The sequence below is a fragment of the Vulpes vulpes genome, chromosome 6 (genome assembly GCF_048418805.1).
Source record: "Vulpes vulpes isolate BD-2025 chromosome 6, VulVul3, whole genome shotgun sequence".
NCBI lineage: Eukaryota > Metazoa > Chordata > Mammalia > Carnivora > Canidae > Vulpes > Vulpes vulpes.
Genome location: NC_132785.1, coordinates 122,481,646 through 122,505,305, shown reverse-complemented (window position 1 = coordinate 122,505,305; position 23,660 = coordinate 122,481,646). Strand labels below are relative to the sequence as shown.

At 47.4% G+C, this 23,660-nt stretch overlaps 1 protein-coding gene, 1 long non-coding RNA gene and 1 other non-coding gene across 3 annotated transcripts; 2 read left to right on the top strand and 1 right to left on the bottom strand.

The window, feature by feature from the left end:
- Positions 1 to 283: 283 nt before the first annotated feature.
- GLRX5 (glutaredoxin 5) lies at positions 284 to 10,012 on the bottom strand. Its single transcript, XM_072762242.1, has 2 exons — positions 9,694 to 10,012; positions 284 to 932 (listed from the first exon to the last, which is right to left on the bottom strand). The coding sequence occupies exons 1-2, from the start codon at positions 9,986 to 9,988 to the stop codon at positions 754 to 756; spliced, it is 474 nt and encodes a 157-aa protein (XP_072618343.1). The 5' UTR covers positions 9,989 to 10,012; the 3' UTR covers positions 284 to 753.
- A 138-nt stretch (positions 10,013 to 10,150) lies between these two features.
- Positions 10,151 to 15,231, top strand: LOC112907344 (uncharacterized). The gene is made up of 4 exons (XR_003232756.2): positions 10,151 to 10,458; positions 11,669 to 11,826; positions 11,946 to 14,197; positions 14,759 to 15,231. It is a non-coding gene; the product is annotated as an uncharacterized lncRNA (long non-coding RNA).
- On the top strand, positions 10,616 to 10,893 carry LOC112907375 (small Cajal body-specific RNA 13). Its single transcript, XR_003232762.1, has one exon.
- Positions 15,232 to 23,660: the final 8,429 nt, after the last annotated feature.

Here is a 23,660-nt window from a genome sequence, read left to right as displayed (position 1 = left end):
GGCCAGGGTCTTCATGAACGGGATTTGTGCCCTTCTAAGAGGGAGCCCAGAGAGCTTCCTCGTGAAGACACAGTGAGAAAGGTCATCTATGCACCAAGGCATAGCCTTTGCCAGACACCTAATCTGCTAGAGACTTGAGCTTGGACTTCCGGCTTCCAGAACTATAACAAATAAACATGTATTGTTTATAAACCACTCAAGTCTGCAGGATTTTGTTACAGGAGCCCGAGCAGATTGAGGTACAGACTTACTGCTATTTAGAATTAACAACTCGCACACGGTATCCCTGGGTTGCCAGTTTATTTTAAAAAAACAACGCCCCAGTTACCAAATCTTCTTCCTTGTCCATCATTTTTCTTAACAGAAGTAGCTATGAAAAATTCGGGGGGACATATTATCTTTGCAGACGGACACATTTGCAGAGGATTTATGAATAATGATGATTCCAGAGCTCCTCGTTTCACTCCTGAATCAGGCAAAGGGCAAATGACAATGTAAGAACATATTTTGTTCATGACAATATCATAATACAACATTGAATTATTCCAGTGCAGTGGTTGTAATTAAGTTCACAATAGAATATTCGCAGCCCCAACCCTAGACACACTAAAACCACCCAGCTGCTTACAAACGGGGGGAATCCAGGCAAGCAGCTGCTGTCTGAAGAGCGAAAACCAGAATCGGTAAGGCTTTGCTGGAAGTGAGTCTTGGCACCAACAGCCCCCTGCTGCTTGGGGAGGCCCTGGGCCACCCTCACTTTGAGTCTTGGTCTTTCTTTTCATCCAAAAGGGCAGAGCGGATCCCCAGCTTTTTCAGTTCTTCGACCAGGTCCCCATTCTGATGCATCTGTAGCAGGATGTCACAGCCCCCCACGAACTCGCCGTTGAGGTACACCTGTGGGATGGTGGGCCAGTTGGAATAGTCCTTAATACCTACGGGGAAAGAACATTTAGGTATCATTTAAGTGATCCAAGCTGAACTTTTCACAGCAGAATACATTTTCTACTCCCTGCTAGAACACCTGGTGTCCCTCCCTTGCTTCCCCCATCCTTGGGGGACATGTCTGCCACAGGAGTAGAAGCCTTAGTCAACTGGATCACTGCTTGAACCCCACCTGTCCCGATTACAAACTGTGAGGCCTCATACCAGTGACTCGACTATCCACCTGTTTCCACTCCCACCTCACAAGGCTTTCATGAGTATCGGGTATGTGAGGCTCTCAAACGATGCCTGACATGCCATCAACAGGGACGCATGGTGGAGAAACCGGACTGCTGATTGGGAGTCACACAAGATGGACAAAGCCACCTTCTCGACTCATCTGCCAGTCATGGATTTGGTGAAACAACACTATGACTTCATTTCCAAATGGACTTAACATGGGTCCATCATGTAAGTTGGCCAAATGAGGCAGTCCCCACCTTACGCTTCTAGTGCCTGTCTGGGCTGGGGAATGCCATCAAGATGGTGAGTCACTGAGTTTTATGCTTAATCATTCTTTTGCCCAGAGAAAAATCTCTTTCGACACCCTCAGATAGGCTCTCCATGGAGCAGGTTAATTTGGCTCAGCACAGAACTCGTGGTGACTGAGTCAAAGCAAGGAAAGGTCCGAAACTCGGTTTTAAGTCCCTGTCCTGGGTGCAGAGCCACGGGGTGCGAGAGACACCCCCCCACCCCCCATTCTCAAGAGCGAACAGCAGACAAGAAACCAACCAGCATGTATGTGATCAGTCCTGTGTGCAAAAGGCTCTGAACACACAGAGATGAGGCCCCTCCTAGGACAGTGCAGCCATGTGATTATTCTGTTCCGTTCTGGACCACGAGGCTGATGGGGCTTCACAAAACAGTAGGAAGAAGGTGTGGTTTCAATTTTAAGACAAAAGATTATTCTTTCCTCACATTCTTCACACTATTCTACTCCTTTCTACAGATGAGATACACTTTTAAAAATACATCCATCCATAAAATACCTGTTAGTCCTATTAAGAACAAAGGATGATCAAAATCATGACGTGATAATTACTCACTATGGATCATATTTGATATTTTTATACTTCTATAAGTAAGTATTTTTAAATGGTCACAAGGAGCAGACAAAACAAAACAGAAGAGTCAACAGATTCTTCAAACACAATACAATACTATGCAAAATAAAAATTACTCAAGCGGTGGTTTTCATGTAAACAAACTAAAAATACAAAAACTGGTCCTTGATATCCTATCATTTACTATCAAACATTTATTTTCCAAAGAAAATCACCAATTTCATTTATTTCACAAGTCCTAAGATATGATGTGTTTTTTCTCTTTTAAAAGTCACTATCTTCTAAAAAAACTACGGCAAATTTGCTCTAAACCACAACACTAGACAAGGCCCCTCACTGGGGGCTTTATCTTTCTCCTCCAGACTTCCCTAATGGAGAAAGGGTTACATTTCAAAGGCCCAAAACAGCACACTTTTTTGGGGGGGGGAACTTTTTTTTTTGAGTTATGATTGACATACATTTTATTTCAGGTATACAACATAGTAATTCGGTATTTGTATATATTACAAAATGATCATCACCACAGTAAGTCTAGTTAACATCTGTCACTGAATGCACTTACAAGGGTTTCTTCTTATGATGAGAACTTTTGAGATCTCTTCTCTTAAAAGCTTTCAAGTATGCAATACAGTATTATTAACTACAGTCACAATGCTGTACGTTACACCCTCAAATCTTTTTCTACTTTTATGTGACTGAGCGTGAGGGTGGGGATTAAAACACGTTTCAAGTAAATAGGAATTTCTTTTAATTCTTTGGAACAGTCTTAAATATCTTCTATACTGTGTACGTGAACCATTTGTGTGCATGATTTTATTTCTGTTGTTTTTTTCAGCTAGTGACATATTGTGTTAAGCCTTCCAAGACAATGAATATCTACTGATACTTTCAGTGAGTGCCTACAATTTTTGAAACACACCAAAAATGAAAATAAATTGGACATCTGAGGTCTACCCGAAGTCACCTACAACCAATCCTAAAAAGAATTTTTTTAAAAATCAAATCTGGGAATGTGTGGGTGGCTCAGTGGTTAAGCATCTGCCTTTAGCTCAGGGTATGATCCTGGAGTCCCAGGATGGAGTCCCGCATGGAGCTCCCTGCAGGGAGCCTGCTTCTCCCTCTGCCTGTGTCTCTGTCTCTCTCTTATGTTTCTCATGGATAAATAAAATCTTTTAAAAAATAAAATTAAAAATTAAAAAATAAAAATAAAATCTGTACTAAGTAAAAGAATAATTTGCTCTCATCAATCATGTGGGTAGTACCACATTCAATCAAAGCTTGAGGCTTGCCTCGTTCATTAAACTTCCTATTGCTGCAGATCACATGTCCAGTCTAGGGGGAAGAGGACATGCCACCAGAATCAACTGTTACCATTAAAACTACTAAACAAGTGGGCTTTCCAACCATCCTGGAACATGTGACACACGCAGTCACATGTGAGGGAGATGGACTCCTTCCAAACCCCAGGGCTATGCTACCTTGCCTAATAACTTATATTGCAAGAACTCAGAAGAACCCCGCCTTTGAGTGCAGGATAGCATTGTGACACTGGCTAAGGTGCCTACTGGCTGGCAGTGTATCAAAATTAAATGTGCCGGCTTCTTTGGTTTTAGGGTAAGTGTTACAGGCAGTTGATATCAAGGCCTTAAAAAAATACTGCTTTCCATTTTTTTAAAAGTCTGATTAGAGGGGATCCCTGGGATCAGCTCAGCTGTTTAATGTCTGCCTTCGGCCCAGGATGTGATTCTAGAGTCCTGGGATCGAGTCCCACGTCAGGCTCTCTGCATGGAGCCTGCTTCTCCCTCTGCCTGTGTCTGTCTCTCTCTCTCTCTCTCTCTCTCTCTCTCTGTCTCTCATGAATAAATAAATAAAAGCTTAAAAAAAAAAAAGTCTGATTACAGGTTTAAATATTTAAACAGATACCCAACTGATTCCTGTAGCATGAAGCAAGTTAACTTCCAATAATAAAAGACATAAGTTGAAATTGAATCCCATCAATTCACAATTGTCTAAATAAGGCTAACGTCTCTTACTTTTTAATCTTCAAAAACTGCAATATACAGTGACAGCTCTTAGAAATTTCACTCCAAACAAGTCAAAATCAAAGAGAAACTCTTGAAAATTAGGAAATCATATCCAAGAATGGATGTTAATGGAATCATATTTCACAGATGATAGACAAAAATGATTCAATTTGGGACCAAATTGATTCAATTTGGGAATCAGAGTGACACCAGGAGTTGGGTCAACAGAGTGACACCAGGGGTTGGGAGTTAGGAAGGAAGTGATCTTGCAAAATCAGTGCTACATATACCTACTGCCCCACCAGAAAAAAATTAATATTCCAAAGCATCAAACCAGAGTGGGGGAAAAAAAGTACTAGAAAGTTCCCTTCCGGAATTTTCAGAAGGGACTTTTCAAAATTCATCACATTCTAGAACATCAGACTTTGTTCCTGGTTTGGAGAACAAATTTTAAGAGCACCAGAGTTTTCTTTCTTCCTAGTAGATTTTCACCATAGGAGCTTTGGAGTCTGATGCAGATTAATTCTGCCTTGGGCAAGTCACCTGGCCTCCTGTCTTCCTGAGAATGATGTCAGCGCATCTTCCCACCTGAGAGAATGACGCCAGCACCACATGAGATCATCTGGGCTGAGAGCAAGAGTGAGGCAGACCCTCAACAGGCCGGTGACAGAGGGAACAGAGCACTCACTGGCTTAACGTGAGCCAAATGTGGCTTGCCGGGTTGGAAATGCAGCCTCAGGTCAATCTGCTCATCTTACTTAGCCTCAGTTTCCCTCCCTGCGAAGTGGGAATAACTCTACGCCTCAAGGATTTATTATCAGGATAAAATGAGATGTAACTGGCGACAGGATTCAATTTCCACAGTTCCAGGTACAAGGTGGATGTTCTCTCCACGGTGATGTCCCCTATGCCGCCCTTCAGCCAGCCTTCTCTGAGAAATACACACAACTGGGGAAAACACAAGAAAGCTATCAATCCTGCTGAGCAGCATAAAAACACTCATTTGCTGAAAACACTGCATTTCAGACCCTTTAAGGGTTTTACACACATAGCCTCACTTTGCACAAATCCTGCAACACGTGCATAATTATCTCTGTTTTAAAGATGAAGAAACCAAGGCTCAGGGGTGTTATTTAACCAAGGTCACAGTGCTGGTAGATGGTGGAGCCTGGATTTCCATCCAGGTTTCTGGGAGTCCGAAGGCCAGGTTCTAGATCGGCAGAGGTGCCCTCTGGCTTGTGGCTGGCGTGTCACTCCTGCCCATGAACTATACTTGCACTACATGTGTATCCGCCATACATGGGACTGTTTTGCCACCTCTAACATCTGTGGACACCAATGGCATTGTGCCATAATTACATTTTTTGCAACTTACTTCATGAGTAAACATTGTATTCTTTGTGATAGAGTCATATGGAATACATCTAGCTCTAATCCAACTACAATTTAGTTTTCTAGGACCTGACAACACTACGGTTTGTTTATCCGGGCTAATAGACCTAGATCTTCTCTTGCCAATTTTTCAGTATTACAAAAGCAGTGCTTTGATGAATATCCTTCCATCTGTCTTGTAACTCAAATGCGGGGGTCTTCCTCTCTGGATAAAAGGATGGCAACTATGGTCTTTGGGCCAACTGTGGCCCACTTCCTGTTTTTGTAAATAACGTTTTAGTGGGACTCAAGCCACACCCATCCGTTTACATACCATCCCTGACTGCTTTCATGCCACTACGGCAGAGTGGAGTGTGTGCAAGGGAGACACAGGAGTCCACACAGATTGAAGTGTCTACTCTCTGGCCCTCTACGAAGGTGGCCTGCCAACTCCCACTCCAGACCGTATACCCAGGCCTGAAGCAGCTGGGTCTTCAGCTATGCTCACCTTCAACTTGACCCGGTACTGAAAGTTACTCCTCCACAGTGTTAGTACCACTGTATACTCTCATCTGCAGCATATAACAGGAACACCAAACAAGCCCAGACACCATTTAACTTTTTCAAGTGTCACAAATTTGTTACTGTTGCCTTAAACTCCCTGATACTGAAAAGGCGGAGCATATTTTCAAATGCTTAATAAACATTCAACAATAGGATAATGGCTATTCATTCCACAGACACAGCATCTGATTCAAGGAATACAATGGTGATCTGTGCAGGCAAAAATTTAAGAGTGTTTATGTTTTCAATAGCATGGAACAGAGTTTACAATATAACAAATATAAGTAGTGTTTATTTACCCATTAAAACAATCAGTGAGGGGTGCCTGGGTGGCTCAGTGGGGTAAGCGTCTGACTCCTGGGTTTCAGCTCAGGTCAGGATCTCAGGGTTGCAAAATCGAGCTCCGAGTCGAGCTCCAAACTCAGCACAGAGTCTGCTTGAGATTCTCCCGCTCTCCCTCACCACCTCCCGCTACTCATGCACACATGCTCTCTATCAAAATAAATAAAATCTTAAAAAAAAAAAATCACCGAAAGTTGCTCTACATAAGCAACATACAGGGTACTTAGGCAGCTGCATAAGACATATTGCCTGCTCTGAGGAGGGCAAAATACTATGCACAGATATGTATGATCTGAAAGGTGGTTAAAAGAAAAAAAAAGAAAAAGATTAGAAACTAGATCCAAATGTTGACAATGGTTTATACGGAATTACAGGTAATTTCCTTTCAGCGTTTCCAAGTTTCTTTAATGAGCGTGATACGTTTACAACAGAAAATGAAAGATATTCTTTGTGAAGACAAGGATTAGGATATGCTGAAATCTTTCTACTGGGACCCAGAGGTACTACCTTCCGTGTGTATTCCAGATAAACAGGAGAAATAAAAGACCTGAGGAAGACCTCATAGTCTTCTTTGTTCTCTGGGTCACAGGCTGAGACCTCTCTGGACCAATATTCCGGGACCTGGCGCCCAGAAGAGGAAGACAGCAACTGTCTGTGTTCTTCAGGCTTTGGGCCCTTTGTAAAGCTCTGGCACAAGGAAAAGGAAAGGCAATTTTGCAGGAGCCCCTCTCCAGTTACAAGCAGTGACCTTGGGTCTGGGAAAGGTGCAGAGATGTACCGTTGGCTAGCAAAAGCATCAGGCCGCCTGTCAGCTTCTCTTGGTAAAACTCAAAAGTGCAGAAAGCAAAGAGATGAAGAGTCTTCACGTTTTATAAAGTCTCACCCTGGCTAAACTCATCCCCACTGTGGGAATGTGCTCACACTACCCTGCCCCAGTCTGAAGTTTAAGACTTGCATGCATGTTTACTTTTCTAAGCAACAAAAGAGGTGTACTTTTTATGTTCAGTAGATATGCAACCCGTTTATTTTTACCAAGATAACAATCTGGTATGAAACAAACTGGGCATGAAAATGATGAAACTCAATGCTCAAGAAATTTAAGAGCTAAACTCCTACTGCAGTTGTCTGAACACCTGAACGTGAGGCTGTAAGGCAGATGCATGAAATATAAGACAGGAACCTAAGTGCTATGCGTAAATCTTCTTATTTCTGCTCCGACTTTATTCTTATATTCCAGTATACCTCATCTCCAGTTATATTAAGTGGGGGAACATGGGACACCTGGGTGGCTTAGTCAGTTGAGCGTCCAACTCTTGATTTCGGCTCAGGTCACAATCTCAGGGTCATGGGATGGAGCCCTGTGTGGGGCTTCCCGATCAGCAGGGAGTCTGCTTGAGATTCTCTCCCTCTCCCTCTGCACCCTCTCCTGTGTGCGTGCTGCCCCGCGCTCTCTCTAAAATAAATTAATGGTTAAAAAGAAAAAAGATTGGTGTTGTGAGTTGAGCTGTGTCCCCCCAAAAGATATGTTCAAGTCCTAATTTCTCTCCCTCCACTCCTCCCCCTTGTGCTCGCACTCTCTAAAATAAATAAATCCTAAAAAAAAAAAAGAAAGAAAATAAGATAAAAATAAGCAGAACAGAAACCACAAACCAAAGATCCCCAAAACCATGCACTAAGCAAGCTATCAATGACACGACTTGTTTATTTACAGCCATACTAGCCATTTGCAGGGAACCTGTCGCGAGGACCCGGTTGAAAGAGTGCAGAGTAGCTTCTCCTATCTTATCTCTGAAGCAGAGCAGCCACTGCTGGGCGAAGGCTGCAGCACCCTCCTTAAAAAACACCCCAGGGCCTAGCAAAGGGTGGTGTTCTAGCAGGAAAACAAGGATCCGGAGCCCAATACAGGGCAGTTACCACATAGAGCTGGTAATGTTAATCTCCCTTCACTCCTCCTAGTTTCCACCCACGAAAACCAGGACTTTCCCAGGGATTAATCTGGGAGGAAAAAAAAAAAAAATACTCTGAAGACCTTAAAGTCCAAATGATAAAACAACTACCATTCTGTGTGCCAGATAAAATGGTGGGCACTTTCTAAAATGTTCTACTCTCTCTTTTTTTCCTCCTAAAGTCGTCAAGTTTGGTTTCGGTATCTTCCTATTAGCAAAAGGGGAAAATGCAATCGTGCGACTTAAGGTTGCAGAGCTGACTGACCGCAGTGGGATTCCAGCTCAAAGCCTTTCCACCACATCAGCCTGTCCCATCAAGGAGGAAGGACCTTGGTCAATCATTTCAACTTCGGAATAGCGGTCCTAGGTACATAATAACGAAATGCAGAACTCTATTGTAGAATAATAACAGGGAACCTGGTGCCTTAAAACTGTTTTTAGAACACTGTAACTAAAGAATAGCAGCAGGCTCAGGGAGATGCCAGGCCTCTGTCCCTGGAGGTTTCTAACTGGCATGCAGGATACTAAGCCACCTCCAGGAGGTGCAGGCACAGCCGCCTCATTTCTCCACCAGCTCTGATCAAGGACCCTAGCCAACCAAGGGGCAGATCCACCCACTCCTCTACCCTTTTTCTCCTCCCCCACTGGGATAAAGAGCAGAATGCACGTAGGGTTCCTGGCATGCTGCTCAGCAGCAGAAGAGGTACTCATTAGCTGTCGGGGCCTCCCCTCCTTCCCCTGAGCCAGCGAAAAGCCATGAGACCTGCTGCATCTGCTCCCACACCCTGTCTGGCCACTATTGCCTCCAGCTCCAAGCCTGAGTTAGCTGGGACCTCGGGGTTGTTTCCCCATGCTGCTGCTCCCCACGAGCCTCTCCCAACCCTAACCCCCCCCAAACCCCGCCCTGCCTGCAAAATTTTAAAAACCAGAGCTCATGCCTTTGTCTCCCACAGCAAGCGATCGCAACTAAGACCAGCCCCAGAGCTGGGTCCACCCCCTCCTTGCAGCAACAACCCCAAGCCTCAGGCACCAGGTGAGTCAGTGACCCCGCCGGCCTGTGACAAGAGCGACTCCGGCCTTCCCTCGCTACCACCGACAGCACCAGCCCCTCATCCACGAGGCCGGCCAGCATCCTCAGCGTGTCCCCCAAGGCGCCTGGACCTCCTGGTGTTGTGTCCCCCCACCCCCCGCGGGGCACACTCTCCCCGGACCGGGCCTGAGCGGTCTCAGCCATCTCTTGGTGCAGCCTGGGGGCCGGTGAAGCGCTGGGGCCTCCGAACGCCCAGGCCGGCAGGTATGCCAGGTGCGCGGATCAGCCCCGGGGCCGGGTGGGCCGTGCCCCCGCCCGACCCCGACCCCGACCCCGCGCCGCGCCCGCGCCGCGCCCCGGCGGGCCCTGACCTTGCCGGAGCTGGGGGTCGTCCAGCACGTTGTAGGCCGCGTAGTCGCGGACGCCGTGCAGCCGCAGGATCTGCACCACGGCGTTGCTGAAGCCGCACTGGGGCTGCTCCGGGGTCCCCTTGAGGAAGACCACCACCTTGTCCTTCTTCACCAGCGCGTCCAGCTGCGCCGCCGAGCGGCCCCCGCCGTCGCCGCCCGAGCCCGCCGCCCGCACGCCCGGGGCCCGCAGGCCGCCGCCCGCGCCGCGCCCCCAGCGGAGCAGCGCCGCCGCCGCCCGGCTCAGGGACCCGCTCATCGCCGCCGCGCTCCGCCGCCCGAGACCTCGGCTCGCCCCCGCGCACCCCGGGGAGCCTTCCCAGGGCCCGCCCCCCGGAGCACCCCATTGGGCCGCCTCCGAGCTCCTCCCCGTGATTGGGCAACGCTAAGCCCGCACTTCCTGGAGCCTACCAATCAGGGGGCTCATCCGGCCTCCCGACAACGTGGGGGCGGCCCTTAAACCCGAGCCGCATCCTGCGGCCTCACTATTGGCCGCCGGCCATCGCGTTGTCAGCTGATTGGACACAGCGGGTGTCCGTCAGGGTCACGCCGGGCACGCAGGGGCGGAACGCGACGGAAGGCGACTTCCCTCCGGGGCGCAGGCGGGCCTGCCGGGAGGCTCCGGGGCGGCTGCCTGTCTCCCGAGGCCGGACGGGCTCCGAGGATCGCCGGGAAGGAGGCACTTCCAGGCGGAGGTTCCGGTTCCGGTTCCGTTGCCGTGGCAGCGCGGTAAGCGGGCGCGGGGTCCCGGCCTCCGCAGGGGTGGGGGTGGGGCGGCCCTCCGCAGCCTCGGCCTGCGCCCCGGGTGGCCCCGCGGGGCCTGGAGCGGGGCTCGGGATGCGGGTCGCGGAGGGTCGCGGCTCCCGCGGGAGGCGGGCGGACGCACGGTCTGCAGTCCTGGCGCGGCGCTGGGTGGCTGGTACCCGGGGGCACACCGGACTCGCAGAAAGAGCATCCCCCGGAGGAAGCTGAGGCATGGCTGCCCCGAGGCCAGCGGCTCTATGTGCAATTTTCCTCCGATAGCTGTACCCGGTGCTGTTGCCACGGTGATGATGACTGTGCCCAGTGTCGTTATCTATCGACCAACAGTAGAGAAGCTCTGCAGTCAAGATATTGTTCAGCAGACGGAGTGCTTTCTGTTGGACACTAAGCGCTGCTACACGTCAGTTTTACAAAGTGTGGGTGGGGGGGCACCCGGGTGTCTCAGCGGCTGAGCATCTGCCTTGGGCCCCGGGCGTGACCCCGGGGTCCTGGGATCGAGTCCTGCGTCGGGCTCCCTTGCAGGGAGCTTGCTTCTTGCTCCCTCTGCCCCTATCTCTCTCTCTCTCTCTTTCTCTCTCTCTCTCTCTCTCTCTGTGTTTATCGCGAATAACTAAAATCTTTAGGGATTTTGAAGAGTGTTTTAAAAATTGTGGCTGGAGGTGACCTGCTTCTGTTTTTGGAGCTTCTCCGGCTTAAAATCAGAAAAGCAACCCCCCCTCCCCCCCCCCGCCCGGGGGTTCCGTTAGCAAGTCACTGTTCAGCACAAGACTCCAACCTTAGTAAATTGAGAATAAACTCAAGACTCACAAGTGCTCCTCGGCGACACATTTATTGCATCATCCTCTCCTGTATGATACATTTCTTGTATCTCTCTTGTATCATAGCATCCTGTTGATGTTATGGATGTGGGATGGTTTTCTGATGGAGGACCGTACATTGATCGGCTTTTTTTTTTTTTTTAATTCATTCATGATAGAGAGAGAGAGAGGCAGAGACACAGGCAGAGGGAGAAGCAGGCTCCGTGCAGGGAGCCCAACACGGGACTCGATCCCAGGTCTCCAGGATCGCACCCCGGACCAAAGGGTCCAAACCGCTGAGCCACCCAGGGATCCCCCATTGATCGGCTTCTTAAAGAATCTTTTTTTTTCTCCCTCCCTCCCTCACCCCCCCCCACCAGATTCATGGATTCAAGGTAAATCCGAGCAACACGCACCATGAGCACAAATAATATAGGAAATGGGGGTGCTGAAGTCCAGGTGTTGTTGCAGAAGAGCAGCATCTGGTGTACTTACCATAGAGAATATATGATTTCCCAAACCGCCCAACTTCTCCTCGGTAAGTTTGGGTTTGCTTGTTTGTTTGCTTTTAATAAATGCTGATAATTTGTTCCTGAAAAATCTAAAACTGTCTATTGCCTCCTCTAAACTCCTCTGTTTTTGTGTTCACTGGGATAGAGAGACTAGCTCGCAAAACTTAGATTCCGAAGAGGCGGCGGAGACGTGCGACAGTGAGTAACCGTGGCTTGGAAGCAGAGTCGGCTTTCTTGGTTGACATTTTATTAAACCGAGGACAGAGCTGTGGTTAAAGATTATGAGTAACCCTGACCAGAGAGAATACAGAGCCTGTTTTTCGAACTCTACAGTAAGTAGAGTTGCTGCATGCAGTAGAGTGTAAGAACATAGGTGACACCTCAGGATATGGGAAAGCACGTCGCTGCTCTTTCAGGACACACAGTGGGGCGGCTTTGATAGCATGATCAAGGGCAGGAAGACGAATCAGGTAGCTAGCCCAAGGGAATTAAAACAGTGGGTCTCAATTTTAAGCTTTCAGTAAAGTAACCAAAAATACAAAACATTACATATGTGGGGGATGCCTGGGTGACTCAGTGGTTGAGCATCTGCCTTCAGTTCAGGGCATGATCCCAGGGTTCTGGGATCGAGTCCCACGTCGGGTTCGCTGCATGGAGCCTGCTTCTCTCTCTGCCTCTGTCTCTCTCTGTGTGTCTCTCGTGAATAAAGAAGATCTTTAAAAAAAGAAATATTACGTATGTGGAATATATTCCTTTCTGTTTTTGACTTAAGACCTCTCTTGGAGTGTTGGCACCAAACATCACTGATTTAGAGCATGTGGGTGGCTCAGTCTGTTGAGTGTCTCTAGATTTCTGCTCAGGTCATGATCTCAGGGTCATGAGACTGAGCCCCGAGTTGGGCTCCACTTGGAGTCGGCCTGAGATTCCCTCTCTCCTCCTCTGTCTGCCCGTCCCCCTGATCATGGCACACTCTAAGTAAAGAAAGAAGTGAAAACATTGGTATTCATAATAATTTCTTCCAAAGCATCAAACTCTTATGTATGATTCGGCATTTTAGTTTTGAGGTTTCTCTTTAGAAATTCTACAGTGACTGAATCACTATGTTGTACACTTGAAACATCTGATACTACATGTTAAGTATACTGGAATTAAAAGAAAAAATTCTATAATGAAAGCATGACAAAAATATACTTCTTAAGTAACAGTTGTCAGAAATCCCCACTTAGACTCCAACGCACTTGGTTGTTTTGAACACATAAGTCAGGAACCTTTATCAGTTTATGATCTCTCTCATGTAGACATGAGTGAGAGGTGGGGGTGGGAAGTACACAGAAACTTCTTTGAATCCTGGGATTTGGGTCACAAAGTGTAATTAGACTGCAAACCAAATCATCACGTCGTGTGTACACATGCTGACTCGAGCATCTTAAAAATGTTTTCTCCCTGTGCTTATTTATAGATAAGGTTTTACTATATTTGGCAGAATTTCTCCTTTCTGCCCACCCCTCTAACAGCAAATTCGCCATTGAACCTATGGTTAAAAACCTTACAAATCTGAGCTACTTTCTTTATATCAGCCCTCAATGAAGAGTCAGGATTGTTGAGACTAAGACAATACATTATTCAGATGCTCAGCATCATTTTTTTTCCCATGCCCTGACTTCAGTCTTGAAGTCCCTGCTCTGTCCCTGCAAAGAGGGTGTGTTTCTGTGCCTAGCACGTGTGATGGGGACATGGTAGGTCCAAGCCAGGCAGCACATTCTGTAAGTGTCATTTTTAGAGAAAAGTGCCTGCTTGGACTGCACAGGGGGTTGAGCCACCAAACATTCCTGAGCTAAAATAGCATTTGAGACCCAGAGTTCCACAGATGTGAGCTGGAACCCGAGCCCTTTCTCAGTGGTGCACTTCACTATTCTCCAGTAATTTTAGAGCATCACTACAATCATGGATTTAGCTTGATTCCCCAGCCATCCTAAAAATAGTGTAATGTTTGAGAAACCAAGGCAATGCCCAGACCTCAGAGCATTTTTGCCAACCCCTAATGCCAAGATAGAAATGCCTTTGGGATTCTTAACTACCTCTATCTGAGAAGACAGCTGGGTTTATAAATACTGCTCTGGCCATGGGAGTGGCTTCAGGTTTGCTAATCTCTTTCCCACCTCACGAGGGCTCAGCCTAGAGCCAAGAAGGCAGGCCTCATTAGCGTCCACTTCTACTGGTCCCGCTCTCCCCGCCTGGGTGAAACGGGGAGAACTGCTGTGCTGTAAATTGGGTTAGTTTGGTCTGGAGCCAACCTCGGGAGATGCAGGTGGAAACGAATTCGCCAAAGAAGCCTTTATGAGAAGCCTGGGTGCCACACCAGCACCTGATTCCATCCCGGGATCTGGAATGTTCGAGGTGTGTGGCCTGGGTTCTAGTTCTGACATCACTCAGACTTGAGCTCCTTCTCCTTGAGATTTTCCACCCCTCCTGTCTTCCTCTTCCTGAGTCTGTGAAAATTGTTCGTGATGTCTAGCTTAGTCTATTCCAAGGTTACGTTGACTCCAAGATGTCTTTATATAAGGGCTGCAGACTTGAAAGGATTCTATTTGCACTCCATTCCTCTCCTAAACAATCATCCCCCAAAGAATATCATCTTGCGTTTGTAGCCTACCATTTTGTTCTTGCACATGACCTCATTTCAACTTTTCATTAACCCTAGCGGCCTCCAAATTATGTTTTCTCTCCAGTATTTATTTGTAACATCTTTTTGGCAGACTGGAGCACTTTGGGTTCCTCCGTGTGTTTTGTTGCCTTCTAAGCTCTTTTTTTTTTTTTTTTAACTGCTGAATCGTAGCATCACCAGCCAGTCCCACAGAAAATCAAATATTCCCGCATTATCCTGCTGTGTGTGTATTGGATACAGATGTGATTTTTAGGCTCTGAAATAAAATGGCAGCACTTTTTTTTTTTTTCCAGATTTGGCAGCACTTTCAATCCAAAACTCCAATGAGAAAAATATCAACGTAGCTTTTCACTTCACGAGCTCTGTGGTCCCTTGTTCCCATGTGTTTTTCCACATTAAGGACGAATTTGGCTGTAGGCACTTAAAGTCAGGCATGCACTGGATCTTGCTCTGTCGAGAACCTCATCTGATTCAGAGGAAGAGAACCCCAATCATAACCTCCGACACGGTGACATTTAGAATTAAGTGGTAACCAGGAACCATGTTAAGACTTGATTAAAAGTGATAAAATAGCAGCACGTGGGTGGCTCATTGGGTTAAGCATCTGCCTTCAGCTCAGGTCATGATCCCAGGGTCCTAGGATCAAGTCCTGTTTCAGGCTCCCTGCTTCTCCCTCTTCTTTTGCCCCTCCCCCTGCTTGTGCTCCTTCTCTCTCTCTCAAATAAATAAAATCTTAAATAAAAATAATAAGTGATAAAATGTTGAATTTTCCTCAGCTCTCTGTTCAATGATACTTTTCATGTTTTGCATTATGTGCTTATTTTTCTTTTACCAGCAGATAGTTTCCATAGCTCTAACTGTTACTATATCCCAGCTTCTGAGAAGGTGCCTAGAGCCCAGAATGTAAAAAAGCAAGCAGCCAGTGCTGTTGTGTGTCAAACCTGTTGTTGAAGATTTATCTGTTAGTAGAAGGTTATATCTCCCTCTAATGATCACCCAAGTTTGCAGCCAGAGGAACATTTGGAAATTTTTCATTGTTTTCTTTTGAATGATTGCTAAGATGTATTGCCAAGGCCATAAATATCCTTTAGGATGAGTCAGAATTTCACTTTGTACTTCAGCCTTTGAGTCTGCATAATTTCATGCCCTCAATTAAATCTTGCCATTGTGGGGCCCCGTTGCTTAGCCTCCTGCAATAATCCATCCAGCCAAGGAGGGGAAATTCAGCCCCTTTGACAGAGAAGCGGGGCCGGGTTGGAAATGGGAGGAGACATTAACTTTGTTTTCCCTGACAGGGAGAAATTGCAGGATTTTAAATAATTATTTTTCTTTTATGGCCAGAAAAGTCCCTTTTTATTAATTCTAAGCCTCATACTATTTGAAAGTGTAGCCTACTGAGATATAATTAATTGCTACCAAATTTCTGTCGGCTGGAGCTTCAGGGTTTTAACAAAAGACTATATTATAAACCAATTCTATTCTGGAAAAGAAAAAAAGGAAAGAGAAGCGCTTTGCAAAAATTGGGGGGGGGGGGGGCAAGAGAATTGTGTATGAAAAGCCTTTAGGAGAAGATGTATTTTAGGCCCTCTCCCCCTTGCAGGTATGCAGTGTGACCTGGTATTGTCTTTTCTGCAGGGACCTGTCTGCACAGCACATAGGGACGGGGGTATGGTGGCGGATGAGAGACTCCTAGGCAGCTGCAGCCCTGTGATAGCTCACACATCCTGCTGGCTAGGGACAGGGCCAATAAGATCCTTTGACTCGAAGGGATTTTTGCTCCTGTTCAAAAGTAAGGCACTTCTTTGAAAATCATGGTCTGTGAAACTCACTTCCTGAGTGTCTGCCTTTCCCCGCAAGGCAGGTAGGGGGCACTAGTCTATTTAGGAAACCAGGGCAGCAGGTGCCAACATCTGCCGTCCCTGTCCTTGCACACAGTGTCTGGGAAGTCATCAGCTTGCCCGATTCCAGGAAGACTCCTCCAGTCCTCCAAGGCGTGCTGTTGTTTTAGGGAAGGGCTAACTTGCTGACTTTTCTAAGTCGCCGCGCAGGAGAAGCAGTAAACCTGAAAGGCTAACGCGAAGGGCAGGAAGAAGCAGTGACTCCCAGGTGAACAGGAGATTCTACAAATGAAGCAGCCGACACTCTGGGAATTTTTTTTTTTTTAAGCAGCATTCTGGGAGCATTTGATGTAAGCAGGGCAAACGGCCCTCACGTGTCCCTATGCCTTGAGCTTAAGAGCCCTGTATAAGAATTCCAAGTCACCAAGAAAAGGGACATTGTATTCCACGAGCTCTGGCTAAGAAGTCAGGGAAACATAGCACAGATCAGATTGTCCACACAAGGTATACATACACACGTGGCTTCATTAAAGGGGTTGTGTTAAAAAGTTAACTTCAGGGGTGCCCAGTGGCACAGCCGGTTAAGTGTCCGCTTCTTGGTTTTGTCTCAGGTCATGATCTCACAGTCTCGGGACCAGGCCCTGCGTCTGGCTCTGCACACGGCAGGGAGTCGGCTTGGGATTCTCTCTCCCTCTGTTCCTCCTCCCTGTGTGCACTCTCTCTCGCCCCTAAATAAATGAACAAACAAACTTTAAAGGAATACATTTTTCCATCATTATGGGAGATAAACAGTATGGACGTCCATACGACATTTGGATGGTGTTGTATTGTGCAATCCGGGACGCACACTTAGAGGCATCGGAGATTATATCCTACAGCCCAGCACTATTTCCCTGCTGTTGGGGGCCAAGCCCTTCAGAGGTTTTGTATGGATCACAGTTTTATTTTTTTTCTGCCCCCCCACCCCCACCCAACCAGCTTCTAGGCAAACAGAATTCATTATTTTGCCCCTGGTCCTTACCACTATATCTGGCTCTTAGTACGTGCTCCATGCATAATTCTCAAGAGAAGAACACATACAACGGTGAGCAATCCAGGACGGTATCGCAGAAACCCCAAATTGCACAAAACTCCTAATACGGCCCACAGATCCCGCAGGATGTGAAGACACATCCCAGCAGGGGATGTGCTAAGGGGGACACAGAGCGCAGTGAGACACTCCTGCTCCCAAGGGCCTCAGTCATATGGTGGGGACAGATGCAAGAATGTCACAGTCCTAGGGCCAGTAGGGGTCCCAAGTACAGCGAGTCAGTGCCTCAGGGACCAGAGAAAGCTCGGTAGAGCAGACTGAGTGTCGAAAGAAGGGTGAAGAGCTGCTGTTTGAAAGGGAAGGATGAGGGCACCTGGGTGGCTCAGTCAGTTAACTGTCTGCCTTTGGCTCCGGTCATGATCCCAGGGTCCTGGGATGGAGCCCCACCTTCAGCTCCCTGCTCAGCTGGGAGCCTGCCTCTTCCTCTCCCTCTCCCTGCCACTCCCCCTGCTTGTGCTCTTTCTCTCTGTGTGTCAAATAAAATCTAAAAAAAAAAAAAATGTTTAAAAATGAAAGGGAAGGGCAGTCCAGGGCGAAGGCTCAGAAGCCCAGACGTGCTCCAGGGAGATAATGACATGTGCACGTAGCTGAAGGCCTTGGGATCTCCTCCCCACAGAGAGAAGGTCACAGGAAGAGTGTAAGCTGCAGAGCTCTGCAAAACTGCCCCTGGCAGGCATGTTGAGGATGGAGGGGAGGCAGCAGAGTGGCAGAGGGGGACCCCAGGCAGGAACTGGGGTGAGCAGAGGGCACCAGTGTGAGAGGTTCCCTTAGGACTGTCAGGAGGTGCGGAGCGGGCTGGGAAGGAAAGCCGGGGCTTGGGCTGATCCCCAGGTTCCTGGCTTGGAGGCCGGTGAGAAGGGAGCAGGGATTGAAAGGCAAGTCACATATTGTTTTTGGACATTCCAAGGGGAATTGAAATCACTAGGTTGTAGCTAAAATACAGGGGCACATTATACTCAGATTGTTGCCTCTATGGGTCTGGGCTATAGATTTGGGGAGGAAAAGCGATCAAAGGAACAACAGAAGAAACGAGAATGTGTACAGTTGGGAAGGATGGGCCATGGGACTGAAGGGAGACAAGTGGAGAGGCCAGAAAGAACCCGAGTGAGTGTCACCTGGATGATCTGGCAACTGTGGTGAGCACGGTTGTGGGCCGAGGTGATCAGGGTGTTCCGTGGACCTGTCAGGGCCTCTGGAGCACAAAGGAGCCAGGCCAGTGGATTTGGAAGGTGGCTTCCGGCTGTCATCTCTGTGTCCACATGTGAACCCAGAGTTCGTAAGCCAAGCACACAGGGTCCAGTCCCTTTGCTCAGGTTCAGCAGCGACACAAACAAGCAAACATTTCGGTGGGGATGGTGAACAGCCTTGACTCCCGCGGCCCGCAAGGATCTTTCAAACACCCAAGGACACTGAGATGTGTGTGTGGCCTTCTCTCCTGCCTGTTCACGGGGCTGCTTCTCTCTGCTGAGTAGGGCTTATTAATTAGCCAGGAGGCACGATGAGTGGCACTTGCCATCCTTCTCTGTATCCCAACTCTACAATATCAAGGAAGAAATCGAGGATGAAAGTTCTTTAAAATCCAGGGCTGGGAGCAGCCCGGGTGGCTCAGTGGTTTAGCACCGCCTTCAGCCCAGAGCCTGATCCTAGAGACCCAGGATCGAGTCCTGCATCGGGCTCTCTGCATGGAACCTACTTCTCCATCTGCCTGGGTCTCTGCCTCTCTCTCTCTCTCCCTCTCTGTGTCTCTCATGAATAAATAAATAAAATCTTAAAAAAAAAAATAAAATGAAATCCAGGGCCAGGGCTCACCTGTGTGGCTCAGCAGTTGAGTGTCTGCCTTTGGCTTAAGTCATGATCCTGGGGTCCTGGGATCAAGTCCCGCATTGGCCTCCCCACAGGGAGCCTGCTTCTCCCTCTGCCCGTGTCTCTGCTTCTCTCTGAGTCTCTCGTGAATGAATACATAAAATCCTTTAAATAATAAGAAAATAAATAAAATAAAATCCTGGGCCAGGGGCAGCTCCTGCCTCGACTTGCAGCAGAGTCCATCTGGAGAGCACTCGATCCGTGTGTCTGGGTTCATCCATTTGTAGGAAGATTCTAACACTTTGTGGATGAGGCTCCTGCAGGGAAAGATCCTCTGCTGGGGAATCGTCTTGGGCTGTCAAACTGTCCTCAAGAGTAGCAGGTGTCACACAGACCACAGACCTGTTAGATACAAGCCCCTGCCACTGGAGCACAGGGCCCTGAGTGTGGGCTTCCCCAAAGAGCAGAGCCCCGCCTGCCCATGTGCTGCTGGGGTGTGTGTGTGGGGGGGGGTGGCACAAATGCCCTGCCCTAGTTCCGCTGCCCGCCAGATGGGGCTCAGAGGCCTCCCGGCTTCCTGGGCACGTTGACTGTCACACAGCCCTTCCCCATTATCAGAGATCCAGAACAGCCAAGCCTGCCGAAAGCAAGCAGAGAGCACTTCAGCAGATTTCAAAAACGTGTCTGCAGGGAGCAAAAGAATAAAAGATCCCTCTGCCTCCTCAGTGGAGAAGTCTTCCTTACTCACAGCCTCTTCCTGAGTTGGCCTCTAGCCCGAAGTTGTGTTTGCAAAGCATAGTAACTGCAAGATCAGATTTCCCACGGTAGCACATATTTGCACAGGGCGAGTTTGTAGCACATTCTCATCATCCTTATCCTCATGACAGCTCCTATAGGGAAGACAAGGACAAAATGGCCCCACTTTCTCAATGTGGAGAGATGAGGGGCAGAGGGAGAGGTGGCCCTCCAGGCCCAGCCAGCTGGGGGATGCAGAGCCAGGAGATTCTCATCCAATGAGGTTTTCACCCTGCCCGCCCACCCCAGGGCTGGCAACACCCATATTCTCAAGGCTGCATGTAGACTTCAAAACAGAAACAAATAAGCCAGGTTGCTGGTATCCTGTTGTTTAAACCAAAAGGATGAAGCTGTAAGGGGGAGCGGCATGGGATGCTGTATTTTTTTTATTGGAGTTCGATTTGCCAACGTACAGCATATCACCCAGTGCTCATCCCGTCAAGTGCCCACCTCAGTGCCCATCAGCCAGTCACCCCATCCCCCCGCCCACCTCCCCTTCCACTACCCCTCATTCGTTTCCCAGAGTTAGGAGTCTCTCATGGTTTGTCTCCCTCTCTAATTTTTCCCACTCACTTTCCCTCCTTTCCCTTATAATCCCTTTCACTATTTCTTATATTCCCCATATGAGTGAAACCATATGTTTGTCCTTCTCTGATTGACTTACTTCACTCAGCATAATACCCTCCAGTTCCATCTATGTTGAAGCACATGGTGGGTATTTGTCGTTTCTGATGGCTGAGGAATATTCCATTGTATACATAGACCACATCTTCTTTATCCATTTATCTTTCGATGGACACCGAGGCTCCTTCCACAGTTTGGCTATTGTGGACATTGCTGCTATCAACATTGGGGTGCAGGGGCCCTGTCATTTGACTGCATCTGTATCTTTGGGGTAAATCCCCAGCAGTGCAATTGCTGGGTCATAGGGCAGGTCTATTTTTGACTCTTTGAGGAACCTCAACACAGTTTTCCAGAGTGGCTGCACCAGTTCACATTCCCACCAACAGTGCAAGAGGGTTCCCCTTTCTCCGCATCCTCTCCAACGTCTGTGGTTTCCTGCCTTGTTAATTTTCCGCATTCTCACTGGTGTGAGGTGGTATCTCATTGTGGTGTTGATTTGTATTTCCCTGATGGCCAGCGATGCAGAGCATTTCCTCATGTGCTTGTTGGCCATGTCTATGTCTTCTTTGGTGAAGTTTCTGTTCATGGGATGCTGTATTTGGAGAGAAACCACACTTTTCGCCTGTGTCAGCAGCCACGGAGAGAGCAGAGCATGGACGTGGCCTTCCTGGTATACAGCAATTCAGAAGCCACGAAGCCACGTTCATGATCTGAAACACACTCAGCCAGGCCTGGGAGGTTTAGGGTATAAAGCTTAGAACTTTGATGCTTTTCTTGCTGCATACACAGGTAATCAACACAACCCGAGGGTTCAATCCTGCTGTTTACACACACCCACTCTGCCCCCCACTGTCCCCTCTTACCCCAGGACAGACTTCCAGGCTGCTGCTCACCCTCTCATGGCACATACATTACATGCAGGAGGCTACTAAAGCTGGTGCAGTTCTTTGCGAAGTACAATTAATTTTTCATCAATAACCTTGGCCCCTAAGAAACCCATCACACCGATGAGGCCAGAGATTCACATTTCAGCTTCAACCAAACTCTGTGTAAGAAATGGATGGAGAAAAGAAAAAAAAAAAAAAGAAACGGATGGAGATTGAATCATGACCAGGAAATGGTCCTCCGCTATTGCTACGAGACAGAAGGTCTAGTGATTAAGCGTGGCCTGAGGCCAGAATGCCTGAATTTGTACCCAGTCCCATGATAGCTGTGTGATGATGGGCAAGTCATTACCTTCTCTGTTCCCTCATTCGTAAAATCAAATAATAGTAGCTGCCCTGCAGGGTGTCAATTAGGATTACATGAGTTAATGTAAGTAAAGGCTTAGTACAGTACATGGCACTGGTAAGCCCTTAATCAGTGTTAAATACCATTACCACCCAGAATGCCTACCCCTAAACAATTAGGCCTTCACGCTTCCCATTTCTGGATTCCTCTAAGGTTCAATTCTGTACCGTGCAGTCTAGCATTTGATGACATGCAGTGTTGTCTAGTTATTTCAGTATTATTTTGATGTTTGAGTCTTAATGTTGCTTCCTCCAGAGATTGTAAGTTCCTGCTGGTGGGAACCATGTAGTTTGTTTTTGTTGGATTCCTATGATGCACAACCCTGTCCTGAGTATCCGCCAGACACATAAACATCCCGAGTGTGTGCATCACTATAAACAAGTAGGAACAGATCCGGTGGTGTGGCATTATATACAGCTACTTCCCCCAACACTAACATGCTAAGTTAGCTAACATGCTCACCTTTAGGGCTGCTTGTCTCACCATAAGCCCCCAAACTGGAAACAACCCAGATACCCTTCAATGAGCAAATGGCTAGACAAACAGTCGTCCCTCCAGCCATGGAACACTCCTCAGCAATGAAGGGGTAGGAACGTTTGATACAGAAACACTCTGGAAGAATCGCCAGTGAATTGTGCTGAGCGAAAGTAGCCAGTCCCCAAAAGTTACGTACTGTACGATCCCACTTATACACTATTGTGTAACAGAAATGTAATATCAAATGGCAAAATTATAGAAACAGGAGCTGATTAATGGTCGCCAGGGGTTAAGGAGGGGATGAAAGCAGGGGAGAGGAGCAGCATGAGGGACCCTTGGAGGGTGGGAAGACCTGCATTATGATGGTGTCAGCATCAACATCCTGGTCGTGATATTATGCTCTATAGTTCTATAAGACATCACATTGGGGGTGGGGGTGGGGAACTGGGTAAAATATAGTAAAATATACAGGGGTCTCTCCGTATAATTTACCACAACTGCATCATCTACAATTGTCTCCTAATCAAATGTTTAATTTTTTTTTCAAATGTTTAATTTTTAAAAACTGCTTATGGCATCCCCATCAGAAGCAGAAAGAATAGATTGGGTTGCCCATCGATGGGAGAAATATGGCAAGCCTCTTCCAGAAGGGTTTTATTGTTTAGGAATAAAGTTTGGGAAAAAACAACAACAACAACAACAACAACAAAAAAGGAATAAAGTTTGTCCTCATGGAAGGGGAGGTGGATGGGGGATGGGGTGGTTGGGTGACAGGTACTGAGGGGGACACTTGATGGGATGAGCACTGGGTGTTATACCATATGTTGGCAAATCGAAATCCAATAAAAAAATATACAAAAAAAAAACAGTTTGTCCATTGTACTTAACATTTTTGTTTCCATTAGTACTTAATCCTTGGGATGGACTAACAGCAGTGTTCAATCATGCTAAACGACATTATTGTCTAATGCCATCAAGATTCACATTTTTTTTTTTAACTGCTGGGAGGAGTCACTGAAAAATCATATTTTCCAATTCTCTCATTTCACAGATTCAGAAACTCAGAGGTGAGCCAAAGTTACACAGCTAACCAGCAGCATTAACCAGGACCCGGACCCGGTCGTCCCAGGATCGAGTCCTTGCTTCCAATCAGTTTAGATTTTTATTTTATAAAAGCACAGTACAATTAGTGTATCTAGAGGAATATCCTGAATTACTTCCGTTTCCAAGCTTAGAGCCCGAGATGACTTACTGCCCTCCAGCAGGGGTGCCCCTGCC